The sequence below is a fragment of the Solanum tuberosum genome, unplaced genomic scaffold (assembly GCF_000226075.1).
Source record: "Solanum tuberosum cultivar DM 1-3 516 R44 unplaced genomic scaffold, SolTub_3.0 scf00210, whole genome shotgun sequence".
NCBI classification, from domain to species: Eukaryota; Viridiplantae; Streptophyta; class Magnoliopsida; order Solanales; family Solanaceae; genus Solanum; species Solanum tuberosum.
Genome location: NW_006239135.1, coordinates 827,009 through 841,771, shown reverse-complemented (window position 1 = coordinate 841,771; position 14,763 = coordinate 827,009). Strand labels below are relative to the sequence as shown.

Here is a 14,763-nt window from a genome sequence, read left to right as displayed (position 1 = left end):
ATTTTGAATAATAGACATTCTTCTCCTTTTTATCTTAATTGAATTTTTAAAATACCAACTTTATCTTTGCACTATCAACATTTATCCTTTTTCTACTTTCTTAAAATCATAATTTGTTTTTTAATTTACATAACAATTATAAAAATAAATATTATGATTTCATTTTATTTTTTTTGAGAAATACTAATTGAATATATAATTTAGTGACATTATATAATGAAATAAATTAATAGAACAAAAAAAATTCATTGATAATAATAGAAACCATAATATCTATTTATACGAATGAAAATGATAGATAGTAATATTTTATAACCATTTGAATATAGGTAATACAAAATTAATCATAAGTAGAATAAAATAGTGGTATATTTTATAACAATTTTTTTTTAAAAATGTTTATATCATAAATAAGTTTTAAATTATAATTTAAACAATATTTCACAAATTTTTAAAAGATAATTTAAAAATAAAATCAAGCCCAAACAAAATTCATCTACTTAATAATTTGATTAATTTTTATCTAAACCATGAACATGCATAATTTAGCCCAAAAAAAAAAGAAAGCAAAATGACTACTTTATAATTTGGCAGCCTTATTATTTTAACACTACCCATGTGTGATGTGTCACGTGTAAAGCATAATACAATTTTCAAAAAAATGCCATGTTAATCATGTACCTAATCATTGTCAATTTTGGTCGGTCCAAACCCCAAATAGTACTAACGTCTGATCATAAATTTTAAAAATTTATTTTCAAATAGTTTTGAAAAATCTATCGAAAATATTTCAAGTTCAAACAACTGATCCAAACAAATTTTTGGGGGGAAAAAATCACTTTTACTCACAAAATTTAAATTTTTTCAAAATAAAATGCAAACACAACTTCAAATTTTCGAATACACTATCTCAAAAAGTTAAAAATTAAAAAATTTAACTTCAAAATGTACTGTCAAAAGTATTTTAAGAAAACAACATTACTCTAGAGTAGATTTTTGAAGGGAAAAAAAAAGCTTGAGATCCAAACAAAAAAGAGTGGTCAACATGTATGGAAAAAAACAATACGTATTGTCTTGATATATATATTGTTTGAGCAAAAAATATTTGATTCGGCTAAACTTGTGTGTCTAGCATTTATTATAGGTTGTCACTTGTCAATGAATGCTAGCTTTTAAGTAGAATAACTATAATATATTTTTAAACGACAGGATTATACAAATATTTTGACATTATCTATGCATAAAATTTAAACTTATAAATTTTATACTAAGAACTAGCTAGACCATGTTAATATATATATATATATATATCATATAAAGTTAACTTAAACTAGTAGATAATATAAAACTATAATACACACCAAACAAATTCATCCACGAATAAAGTACTAAAGTTTGGGATTGTGAAAAACGTGAAGGGGTAGGTAGAAAGTAGATGCAATTTTTTTATTTTTGTTTTCTTATAAGATATTTCCTCCGTGCCACCGTACAGTGATTGGGTGGCTCTTTCATTAATTTAAGGTCTTGAATTTGAGCTTTAGATATGAAAAAATTTATTGAAAAGGAGTGTTTCTTTTCGAATGGGGCCCAACAAACATGAATTCGAAATAATCAGGCTTCAATGTAGATATCCAACACCGCATGAGAAACTAAAATAAAATAATAAGATATTTCCCTCCCTTTATTTTAATTTATACAATTCACTTTTATTATTAGTACGTCCTTTTTAAAGGATATACTTTTATATTTAGTAAGAATTTAACTTAAAAATATCTATTTTATCCTTGATACAATGATTTTCAACCATGTCTATCTATGAGTTTTTTGAGGAAAAACTACAGGCCATGAAATTTAAAATAATTACATATTCATACCTCAATCTAGAGTAATTCAAGAAATATTTATTCTCTCAAAATATTACATCCCATATACTTAAGACTAATAATTTTTACTTAACTAATATTAAATTAATATTATATAAGTAATTAGTATTAGTATCATTAAAGTTAATAATTTCGATCTAACTAATCAGTGTATATATATACACTATATATTGGATTTGGGTGAATTTAGTGGGCCCAATCTCTTTGACTAAAAGCTGATACCTAGTAAAAACACAGAAACCCTAGTTGAATAGAGCGCCCCATCATTTTACAATAATCACCAAAGTATTTCCATCATTTTACCAAAAAATAAAATAAAAATAATAATAAAGTAATTCTACTTTTAAGAATGTTTTGCAATTTTATTGTTTCATTTCAATTTGTTATCTTATTTTATCGTATAAAAATATATTTTTACTTTTTAAATATTTTTTAGTTTTAGCTTTTTATATGAAATATTTATATAAATTAAAAAAATATTTTTAATATATTTAATTTTTAGATTATATCATTCTATCCTTTTTTTACTTTCTAAAAATTTATTTTAAACTACAATAAAATAACATAAATTAGAACAGAGAAACTAATAAATTTTAGTACTTTATAATAAGTTATGGTACGGTGCAGCTTTTAGCTATTCTTTTTAACTTCAATTAAAAAAATGATGTATTCATACTTTATGAAAATAAATAAAAATATTAATATAGAAATAATTTTGAGTTATTAGGCTGCTTAAAAAATACTTACATATAAATATTCTTAAAATAATGAAATTCATAATCTTATAAATAAATAAATTACCTACTCCAATAAGTAAAAGTAGGTAATTTCACCACCTATCATTTGAAAATCATGTTCCAAAAAATGGGTTACTCTTTAATAAAAGATTCTCTTCCTTTTTTTTAATAATTTTTTTTTAATGTAATGGATTTTGTGTCACTATTATTATCTTATTTTATTTTATCTATATACAGAGAAAGAGGGTGAAGAAGACTGAAGAGTCCTCAGATTTGCGGTAACAATTGTAGGGATCCCACCTGAGTTAAAGGGTTAAATTCAAGAACCCTGTTTTGTTTTAGGGCCTATAAATAGACAAGGTTTGGTTATGGCAGATGAATGTGCTGCTTTTGTGAAGGGAACTGAATTGCCAGTGAAGAGGCCAAGAGAGGAAGAAGCAGAAACAGAGATGGAGGCAGCCAATAACAGCAACAGCAACAATGGTTGCAGCACCAATGAGAAAGAGGAGACATCTCCTTACATCTCTTCTGTTTTACCTGGATGGTTCTCTGAGATTAGCCCCCTTTGGCCTGGTTTGTCCTAATCTATTGTATAGTTTTGTGTTTTACGTTTTCTTTGATTTTATGCATCTGGGTATTCAAGATTCTGATTTTGGTGAATTGTGTTGTTATTGATTTCTGATTTTGGGGTTTATTACCCTAATGATGTTTGTGGGCATCAAAGTTTGGATTTTTTCTTATTTGGGTATCCAAAATTCTGCTTTTGAGGAATTGGGTTGCTCTTGCTTTCTGGTTTTAGTGGGGTTAATTACTCTAATGATGTTTGTGGTTATCAAAGTTTGGGTTTTTCCTTATTTGGGTATCCAAGTTTGTGTCTTTTTGGGAGATTCTTGGTGGGTTGAATACGTGAATGCTTGTGGTATCAAAGTTTTGATGGTTGGCGATTGGTTTCAGTTTTGTTCTGTATGTTGGGTTTTTGGTTTTGTAAATGTTCTGTTTTTGTGGAGTAAGTGTGAGTGGGTGGTTGCTGTAAAATTCTCAAAGTGAGATTTGGCACTTGAAAACTTGCCTCCTATCTAGTTCAGGAGGTCTAGTTTTATTTTCTGGAAATCTAGTACTATTTGTGAACAAAAAGGGAAGAGGTTACTGACAGGAAAGGAATTATGCAGGGGAAGCACACTCATTGAAGGTTGAGAAGATACTGTTTCAGGGGAAATCTGATTACCAGAATGTCTTGGTTTTTCAGGTATTTGGTTGATCTACTAAGGTTTTAGTTTCTTCTCTTTTTTTAAGATGCTGAATGCTTCATTATGTGCTGCTTGCTCATTTTTGTGTGATTTTGTTTGTTGGTGCAGTCATCAACTTATGGAAAGGTGCTTGTTTTGGATGGTGTGATCCAGCTTACCGAGAGGGATGAATGTGCTTATCAAGAGATGATCACTCATCTTCCTCTTTGTTCAATTCCCAACCCCAAAAAGGTCTGTTACACTCCGTCATGACTTGAAAGTATAAAATTTTGAGATCTCGTTTGCTTTTTGGCAGTATTCAATGTTATAGCTTGAGGTCTTATGACATTCCTTATCAAGCCCATAGATTAGAAATTTTATCCACTTCTGTTTTTCAGTTTGTATAATTCGTCCTTACTAGCTTCATTCGTTTGTTTGTTTGCCCTTTGTATCGCATTCTGCAGAAATTGTTTGATTGTTTACCCCTTGTAATCGCATTCTGCTGAAATTGTTTGTTTGTTTGCTCCTTGTAATCTCATTCTGCAGAAATTGTGTCTGAAGAGAGTGATATTTGCAGGCGTATAATGGTCAAAAGCTATGATGCTGTTTTTCTTTTTTACTTGTGTGCCAACTTTAAGTTGATTCTTCTTCCCTCAGGTGCTGGTTATTGGAGGAGGAGATGGTGGTGTCTTGCGTGAGGTATCCCGTCATTCTTCTGTCGAACAGATCGACATATGTGAGATTGACAAAATGGTAGTTGAGGTAAGCAGACTTGTTAATGCTAATTCATAAAAATGGTACCTTTTTTTACATTTTTGGTTACCATTGACATTTTTCATCTCCACTAGGAGTAGAGGAACATAGTTGATTCTTCTAATTACATGTATTGGCAGTGTCTAATGGCATATTCGATCTTAGTCCAGAAGTGCTACTAGATTTGATCCTTTCTCCGTATTACTTGTTATTAGAAGGTCTTGATGTGCTAATTCATGTATTTCGTGTTAGGGACATCTCTGTTGTAACTTACCACCTTTAAGCTCTTGGAGAACATAATGCAATGTTGAAATTAAGTCTTCCTTTTCTTCCGACAGGTTGCTAAACAATTTTTCCCAGATGTAGCTGTAGGATATGAGGATCCACGTGTGAATCTCCACATTGGTGATGGTAAGATCAATGATTCTTGTTATCTTCTCAACCTTTCTGTTTGGTTCTCATTTTTGTTCACTTACTAACATAAGTTCTTGCTGTTTCCTTTTTCCTCCTGTTTTGCAGGAGTTGCATTTTTGAAAAATGTTCCTGCCGGAACTTATGATGCTGTCATAGTGGATTCATCTGACCCTATTGGTAATCTATCATGTCATTGCTTGAGTACTACCTTTTCAATGAAAATTTTCAGCTCCCTAACAGTTTCACTCTTTCAACTTCAGGTCCAGCACAAGAGTTGTTCGAAAAGCCTTTCTTTGAATCTATAGCGAAGGCTCTTCGTCCTGGAGGGGTTGTAGCTACGCAGGCTGAGAGCATATGGCTTCACATGCACATAATTGAAGAAATTGTTGCTAATTGCCGCCAGATCTTCAAAGGCTCAGTCAACTATGCTTGGACTACTGTTCCTACTTATCCAAGGTGAACTTCTATTCTTGTCATTTGTTCCAATAAGGTTCCGTTGATATGAACAAATTTGATAAATACCAATTACTCAAAGATACCTCCTTTTCAAACCTGCTTTGAAATACTTTACTTGAGCCAAGGGTCTACTTGAAACAGCCTCTCTACCTTCCACAAGGTAGGGGTAAGGTCTGTGTCCCAGACCATACTTGCGGGATTACATTGGGTATGTTGTTGTGGTACTAATAACTCAAAGTTAAGAGTATTAGGACTGAAGATCCATTTGGCAAATAATCAACAATTTAAAGTGTTTTTCTCGTGTATTCTTGATAACCAGCGTTGCCAGATATATTTGTGCATATGCATGACTTATTTGGTGTCCATACATTGTTGCTTCTCTCTCATTATATTATTTTGCTGCTGTTGACATTCCGGTTTGACTGTATCACTCTTCCAGTGGCATGATTGGTTTCATGCTCTGCTCTACTGAGGGACCTGCAGTTGATTTCAAGAACCCTATTAACCCCATCGACGATGAAAGCCCTGTCAAGACCATTGAACCTTTGAAGTTCTACAACTCTGAGGTATGTCGTCATTCTGTTTCTTGGATTGAATCTTTGTTACTCACATCTATAGCACTTAAACTTTTGATTTGTTATATTCTTTTTCCCTCGTCTCCAGATTCACCAAGCATCATTCTGTTTGCCATCATTCGCCAAGAGGGTGATCGAAACCAAAGGAAAATGATGGGGCACATTTTGAAGGAGTGCTTAATTAGTGTACAACTCCCTATAATTATTATTGCAGTTTTTTTAAAATTAAAGACAATGTTTTTAGGTTATTTAAGCCAAATGGAGTTGAATGATGGAATATAATTTCCTTTGTGCTGGATAAAGTTTTCATCTTGATTTAATATTTTAGTTTGTTTATCTTGATGATTTTCATTAGTTACATTAGAGAGAGTTCTTAATGCATATAATAGCCCAAAATCCTGACATTAAATCCACACCAAAAACTAGATAGCAAGTGTATTTTTTATACCAGAAGTAGATGGAGAGTAAAACGAAGCTATTTCGAATAGTTTGAGAGCAATTTTGGTCCTTTTTGGCCATGTTGGACTATTCATGTCAAACTAGCAACATTACAATTTACACATGTCTTAATGGCTACTAACATTTGCACCACTTCCTTCATCTCTGGCCTATTTTGTGGCTTTACATCCCAACATTTCCCCATTATATCTGACAATGATCTTGGACAACATTTTGGTATCTCAGGCCTTCGATCCTTGTAAATTTGATGTGAGATTTTAGTACGAGAAATGTGTTCAGGTTATGGTTCTAAACAAGTATACATTTCCCACAAGCAAATTGCAAAGCTATAGACATCACACTTATGATCACTCAAAACCTCAGGAGCCATTTCTACTTCATTGTATGTTTGGAAAGATAGGATTGAAGAGTACCTCCACCAACATATTCCACAACTATGCAACATCCATTTATTGGTAGTCTTGCACATTTTATTTTAATCTTTGACATATTGTTCTTCTTTATAGCTCCAATGAACTGCACAAAATTAATTAATATATTTCAGCTAATTTGCAAATAAACAAATAACATCAAAAGAGAAATTAATTACGTAGCAATATTGGAGTGTTGGAAGATTGCACCAAATAGAAACTTCTTGCATGAATACCTCTTCTATTGAATTCTTCTTTTCATCTCCCAAATCAAATACTACTTTAACTGAAATTCATAAAAAAAAAAATGTGTATTAATTAAAGGTTACCTAAATTTTGATAAATACATATTACTTTTTGAACCTGTAATACGAAAAATATAATGATAGCAATGGTAAAATTACAATATTCAAGAAACATAATCACTAATATAACAAACTATACTCATTCTAACAACAATATTCAAGAAACGTAACCCTAATATAGTTTTCAAGAAACGTAACCCTAATATATATAGTTTTACTATAATCATTGTAACAACAATATTCAAGAAACGTAACCCTAATATAGTTTTCAAGAAACGTAACCCTAATATATATAGTTTTACTATAATCATTGTAACAACAATATTCAAGAAACGTAACCCTAATATAGTTTTCAAGAAACGTAACCCTAATATATATAGTTTTACTATAATCATTGTAACAACAATATTCAAGAAACGTAACCCTAATATAGTTTTCAAGAAACGTAACCCTAATATATATAGTTTTACTATAATCATTGTAACAACAATATTCAAGAAACGTAACCCTAATATAGTTTTCAAGAAACGTAACCCTAATATATATAGTTTTACTATATTCATTCTAATAAATAATACTATTCAAGATTTACTATAATCACTCTAACAATAATATTCAAAAAACCTTAACTATAGTATAATGTAGAAAACTATATTCAGTTTAACAATGAAATTCAAGAAATATAACCCTAATATAGTAAATTACTATAGTCATTCTAACAACAATATTCAAGAAACGTGTAAAAAAAAACAAATTACGAAGTATATGTATAAAAATTAATGAAAAATTAGGAATTAATTATACCTGCGACTTGTTTTTCGTCGTAAAGGCCTTTATAAGTTATGATAGGATTAGTTAGCTGTGATAAGTTATCATGAGATTAGTTATGATGAGATATGTTATGCTAAGATTATTTTTTATTGAGTGTTTGATTTGTTGTATTTAAAATAATAAGTTTTAAGAACAATTTATTTGTTTACAAAAATACCCTTCATCGTATTTATGATATAATGTACAACTTATGCCTTATGATTGTAATGGTGCCAGACTATCACTAACTCAATAGGAGAACCCTAGACTGAACCAAATTAATAATTATAATACAAGCAAAGTATATATTAAGCAAAAATTGAATAATATAATTAAAGTCAGTCGATTAATATGATTGAAGTGCAAAAATACAATTGAAAATCCCAAAAATGTTAAAGTCATACTAGAAAGTATAATACACTGTTCAAAAGATAAAATGTAACATCCCACAAATTCTAAGCTAAATTCTGAATCATTCTTCATATGCATATATGTCTGAACCGAATAATTTCCTAATTGTACATAAATGTTAAGATCAATTCCTTAGTGTGGAAAGAACTTAAGAAACCTCTAACTTTCGAAATGTTCCTTCGAAAGACTTGAATCAAAGTGACTAGATAAACTTCATCATTGGTGGGGTTGTCCAAGAGAGGGTTGAAATTGATGTTGATTTGATCGATGTTACTAGTTCCAACCATTTAGTTAGTTGATTTTTTAAAACAAAAACAAGAACACAATTGTCCTTAAAAAGGTACAGTTAAATTTATAACGTGATTTAAAAGATACGGAGATTTGAATAGGTGATAATAATGATAAAATTAGTAACAAGTAAGAATATATTGAAACTTCAAACTAATGAAGGTAAAGCTCCCTTTATAGGGGTGAATCCTAGAAATTCATGCCCAAGAATCATTCCCTTTTAATTTATATGGAATGAGTAATTAAATGATATTTCATGGCAAAGGAGTAACCTCTTCCGTTAAATAATAAATTTGTAACGATTAATGTTAGTTATTCTTCCTTCGAGTGTCTAAACTTTAATTTTGTCCGATTTAACCCTCCATGTTTCTTCATTTAACTTGATCATATATTTTAGGAATGTTTACGATTTGGTTAAAATCGACTCAAATAGAAAAATCAAACCAAATTGATTCAACAAGTAAGAATATATTGATCTAATCTTCCAGGTGTCTTCATTTAACTTGATCATGTATCTTAGGGATGTTAACACTTTGGTTAAAAACCAATTCAAATTGAAAAATCAAATCAAATTGATTTAAATTGAAAAATCAAATCAAGCCAATTTTGATTTGGTTTGGTTTACATTTTTCAAAATCGATAATAATTTATTTGATTTTGTTCAAAACACAAAGAACTAATCGAATCCAAATAAGAATTGTTCATAAAAATAATATATATATATATGAATAATTCTTATGCGAAATATGCAGCACTCTAAAGAAAAAAAATAAGGTATGATGCTTCTTTTATTTGTGCAATAATATTAGCAATTTATGCATTATTCAATAAGTTTATATTGTTTAGTACATTATATTGGATTAGCTAATAATATAAACAGAAAATTTAAACATAATTGGACTTCTGGTATAAGAATTATAAGATTAATTATAAATGACACGAAAAGATCCAATTCATTTTCTTGAATGAAATGTTGTCTCCACCCCCACCCCCCGAATGAATCATTTCTTATATTTTTGTGTATGGTTAATAATCGAACAATCAAATCAAATCAAATCGAAATCGATAACATACATATCAGAATTGTTTTTAATAATTTAAAAACATATTTAATTTTGACCAATAATCGACATGTGAAACCCCCCTAAATTATATCTTATCTTATTTCGCCTTATACAATAGCAAAATTATTTTTGTATTTTATTCTAAAAAAAATAAAAAGAAAGAAGGGGTTTACGGGTAAAGTTGATTTTTTACTCAAAATAGAAAAGAAACAAAAATGAATTTAATAATTTTGATGTTGATGGAAAGTGTCAAACATTATTCGTTGTTCTGTTATTATTACATGACACGTTTTAGGTTACAAACAAAACTTCCCGTATTACACGAACTAGATTTTAGGATACAAAAACAAAAATAATAATAATAATAATGTCATAATACTTTAGTACACTAAATAAAATAATTAATTTTTTTTTGCTGAATTATGAGTAGTAAAGAAGAAATTGAAGAAAATAGTATTAGTGAAGGATTGTTATTAAGAAGAAATGGTAGTAATGGAGGGGGAAGTAGTGGATCATTAAGATGGGTTGATGGTAGTGAAGTAAATGATAATCAAGAAGAAGTTAATGATAAAAATGAAGAGATTATTAGAGAAAGTAATTATGGATCTGTTAGAAGAAGGCTTAAAAAGCCTAGAAGAGTGGATTCTTTAGATGTTGAATCTATGCAAATTAAAGGAGTGAATGGTGGTAGCCAACATAAAAAGGTAAAACTTATATGCATTCACAGCATAAAGAATTTTGTTGTTTGATATAAGTTTTATCATGTTATAAAGTCATGTTAGTCGTTAATCTGATTGTGTAAATATTTTATGTACCAGCAAGGGTGGATTTAGTGTGATTTTTGGAGGAGTGCTCAAATAGTTGTTTTTAAGGCTCTTTTTTGAAAAAGTAATGGAATTTTACGAAGTTTTCAAATCGTCAATTCTGAAATTAGAAACTTCACATTCGACGTAGAGAAGGAGTAGTAGTAGTAACATCATGAGTGGAATTTTTATGTAAGTTATGAGTTCATTCAAATTCGATAGACTTAGATCTTATAAAATTTGTGTTAAGAATCCACTAAATAAGTACTCCCTCTGTCCTAAAATCAAGTGAGTTATGGTAGAATTCCCTGATCTCGAATCCATAAAGTTAAAATCCACTAAATAAATACACCAATGCATCTTAAACTCAAAATAAAAAGGAAATTTTAACTAATATATACCGACAAAAGAAAAAAAAATAAAAAAATTGCATAATCAATGTATTTAAACTTGTTATAGAAGATAATCCTTATTATTCAAGTTGTTAATCCACTTTTCATGAACAATAATTATCTTTTTGATAACATAATAGTGGAATTTAACTTTTTTTCTCTAGAATATAAGTTATATGGATTGACAGTGTAAGAAATATTTATACCATCAGGTCGCTTAAAAGGTAATTGTAAGTAACTCATTGTACCTGTTTTTTGGAACTATCAACATTTTCTAGTTACATTCTTACCTTTTTACGCTCTGTTTGTATGGTTATTACGTATTGTTTTATAATGTATCGTATTGTATTTTCTGATTACATTCTTGGACTAATTTGTGTTACTTGTACAAAAACAGGATGTGCCTCTTTTAGCAACTCTTTCTCTAGCATTTCAAACACTTGGTGTTGTATATGGTGATATGGGAACAAGCCCTTTATATGTTTTCTCAGATGTATTCAGTAAGGTTCACATCACTTCGGAAGTTGATGTCTTAGGTGCATTGTCGATTGTGTTATACACAATCGCGCTCATTCCTCTAATGAAGTATGTGTTTATCGTGCTTAAAGCCAACGACAATGGAGAAGGTATGTATATAAGCAGTTTCCGAAAGTTTATCTTTTATTCTCTCTCAACTTGTGATGTAATGTTCTGTTTTATTAAACGTGGTAGGAGGAACGTTTGCGTTGTATTCATTGATCTGTAGGTATGCAAATGTCAATCTTCTTCCTAATCGTACGCCTGCTGATGAATGTATCTCAAGTTTTAAGCTCAGATTGCCTACTCCAGAGCTAGAAAGGGCTGTGTATATAAAGGAGATATTGGAACGTAAATCGTTGCTGAAAACGATTCTATTGCTATTGGTTCTGATGGGAACATCAATGATTATAGGGGATGGTATCTTGACACCAGCAATATCAGGTACTCTCTCTGTTTCAATTTGTCTCTCTTACCTCCCTTTTTAGTCCGTTTCAAAAAGAATGTCTCTTTATTTTTTTGGCAACTCGTTAATTTTAACTTTCCACATGACATGTTTAAGACCACAAATCAAAAGACATTTTTTCATTTTTTGGCAGTTATGTCTGCTGTTAGCGGACTGGAGGGTAGGATACCGGGATTTAATACTGGTGAGTTTGCTTTTTCATCTTTAAAGTTACTCCCAAAATGACTTACTACTGAGGAGCTAAGATTTATTTGTGTTCTATTGAAATGTTTTGATTATTACTGTTGGGAACTTTTGCATAGGAAAACCGTTAATGTGATTGATCGTTGCATACAGATGCTCTCGTTATAATTTCAATTATCATCCTTGGCGCGTTGTTCAGCATACAGAGATTTGGATCAAGTAAAGTTGGTTTCACTTTTGCTCCAGCTCTAGCATTGTGGTTCTTCTGTTTGGGATCGATAGGAATTTACAATCTGCTGAAGTTTGATGTAACTGTTATAAGGGCTGTAAATCCAACTTATATCTATCTGTTCTTTAAGAAGAACTCGACCAACGGATGGTCAGCTCTTGGTGGTTGCGTATTATGCATCACAGGTACGTAACCTATTGTACGTTCATCTGTAAAACCTGTGGAGAGATGCAGAGTACTAATATGATGCTCGATTATCCAACACGTGCAGGAGCAGAAGCAATGTTTGCGGATTTAGGTCATTTTTCTGTGAAGTCTATACAGGTGTTTTTACCATTGTCCCTTCACATTTATCTACTTGCCTTAACATAATATCTAACAACACACGCTTCATTTCTGATGCAAGTTGTCTCGTTCAGATTGCCTTCACGAGCGTGGTGTTCCCCTGCCTTCTGTTGGCTTACTTGGGCCAAGCTGCTTTTCTTATGAAATACCCTCAATCAGCTGGCAGAATATTTTATGATTCAGTCCCAAGTAATAATCTCTAAATATTCACTTTCCGCGTTCTATAACAAGTGCTCTATTGACACTCGATTTTTATCTGAACAAGCAGATACTCTCTTCTGGCCAGTTTTTGTGATAGCAACTATAGCTGCTGTAATTGCTAGTCAGGCTATGATATCTGCTTCATTTTCATGTGTTAAGCAAGCTATGGCTCTCGGATGCTTTCCGAGGGTGAAGGTTATTCACACCTCAAAAGAGCATATGGGCCAAATCTACATTCCAGTTATTAATTGGTTCTTGATGATAATGTGCATGCTTGTGGTTGCTGCATTTAGAAGCACAACAAGTATAGCCAACGCATACGGTTAGTGTCTCACTTTACACAACGATAATCAGATGCTTGTTTATCTTGATGATACTGAGATTATGAACTTTCTATTGCAGGTATAGCTGAGGTCGGTGTCATGATGGTTACGACCACTTTGGTTACGATTGTTATGGTACTGATATGGCAGACAAATTTGATTTTGGCTTTGTGTTTCCCCTTAGTATTTGGCACAATGGAGCTTATATATATGTCTGCTGTTTTATCAAAGATCTTGGAAGGTGGTTGGCTTCCACTCGTTTTCGCCTCTCTGTTCCTCTGTGTGATGTATATATGGAACTATGGAAGTGTATTGAAATATCAAAGTGAGGTTAAGCAAAAAATCTCATTGGATTTCATGGATGAACTTGGATGTACTTTAGGTACAGTAAGAGTACCAGGGATAGGTTTACTATATAATGAACTAGTTCAAGGCATTCCATCGATTTTTACGCAGTTTCTATTGGACCTTCCAGCAATTCACTCTGTTATAGTCTTTGTGTGCATCAAGCATATCCCAGTACCTGTTGTTCCTCAAGAAGAACGGTTCTTGTTCCGAAGGATATGTCCTAAGGACTATCATATGTTTCGTTGTGTAGCTCGATATGGCTATAAAGATGTCAGGAAAGAAGACCATCACCTATTTGAACAGCTTTTGGTTGATAGCCTTGAGAAGTTTTTAAGGAATGAAGCACTTGATCTTGCTTTAGAAACCAATAAACAGTCTAAACCTGAGTTTGATAACAATGTTGTGAGTCCAAGGGACAACTCTGATGAGCTTAAAGTACCATTAATGCGCGATCAAAGATTAGAGATTGGAACATCTATCTCAGAACCTTCAATAACAGCAGCATCAGGAGATGAAGATCCTAGTTTGGAATACGAGCTCTCAGCACTTCGCGAAGCTAGTGAATCAGGATTTACATACTTGCTTGGACATGGAGACGTGAGGGCGAAGAAAAATTCATGGTTCATCAAGAAACTAACTATAAATTACTTGTATGCATTCCTTAGGAGGAATTGTAGAGGAGGAAATGCAACAATGAGAGTACCACACATGAACATAATGCAAGTTGGAATGACATACATGGTTTGATCAACCATCTTGTGTTTGTTTTATAAAGAGAAAAATGTATATGTGGTATGAAGCATGATGATTCAAGAATTAACACAAGTGTCAAAGGCCAAGGTGACTATTTATCATTTCCTAAATATATATGTATGTTATTCTCCTTGTAGCATATCATTTGCAGCCTTGAATATGGCGCAAGACTTTTGTATGTGTGAAATGGGTTTGAGTTTTGAGTATTGGTCCGTTTGGCCATGCGATATGAAATCATGATATGAAATTGAAGTTTTGTTTGGACATGCGGTTTGGAGTTTTTGTGTTGTATGTTTTCTCATAAACATAAGAATCTCATAAGTTGTAAAACTATTAAAATAGTCTTAGTTATTTATGATGTATCAGGACGTACGCATTGTATCGAGACGTTACTTTGTGCGATGTATCTGTCA

At 31.3% G+C, this 14,763-nt stretch overlaps 2 protein-coding genes across 2 annotated transcripts; both read left to right on the top strand.

The window, feature by feature from the left end:
• Positions 1 to 2,865: 2,865 nt before the first annotated feature.
• On the top strand, positions 2,866 to 6,364 carry LOC102587738 (spermidine synthase-like). Its single transcript, NM_001288093.1, is given in 9 exon segments — positions 2,866 to 3,193; positions 3,790 to 3,866; positions 3,976 to 4,098; positions 4,504 to 4,608; positions 4,938 to 5,010; positions 5,119 to 5,190; positions 5,274 to 5,469; positions 5,909 to 6,035; positions 6,133 to 6,364. Coding segments are annotated over 9 exon segments (1,044 nt in total). The 5' UTR covers positions 2,866 to 2,988; the 3' UTR covers positions 6,199 to 6,364.
• A 3,849-nt stretch (positions 6,365 to 10,213) lies between these two features.
• Positions 10,214 to 14,414, top strand: LOC102594138 (putative potassium transporter 12). Its single transcript, XM_006355928.2, has 9 exons — positions 10,214 to 10,495; positions 11,384 to 11,612; positions 11,698 to 11,946; positions 12,102 to 12,152; positions 12,305 to 12,565; positions 12,652 to 12,704; positions 12,800 to 12,914; positions 12,994 to 13,248; positions 13,329 to 14,414. Exons 1-9 carry the CDS (start codon positions 10,214 to 10,216, stop codon positions 14,342 to 14,344), a joined length of 2,511 nt encoding a protein of 836 aa, XP_006355990.1. The 3' UTR covers positions 14,345 to 14,414.
• The last annotated feature ends 349 nt before the right edge of the window (positions 14,415 to 14,763 follow it).

What these genes read in the sequence shown, in the direction of transcription:
- LOC102594138 (XM_006355928.2), top strand. Translation starts at nt 10,214, where the DNA reads ATGAGTAGTAAAGAAGAAATTGAAGAAAATAGTATTAGTGAAGGATTG. An exon ending in AGCCAACGACAATGGAGAAG is followed by an intron (nt 11,613 to 11,697) that starts GTATGTATATAA and finishes TAAACGTGGTAG; the next exon opens with GAGGAACGTTTGCGTTGTAT. An exon ending in CTTGACACCAGCAATATCAG is followed by an intron (nt 11,947 to 12,101) that starts GTACTCTCTCTG and finishes ATTTTTTGGCAG; the next exon opens with TTATGTCTGCTGTTAGCGGA.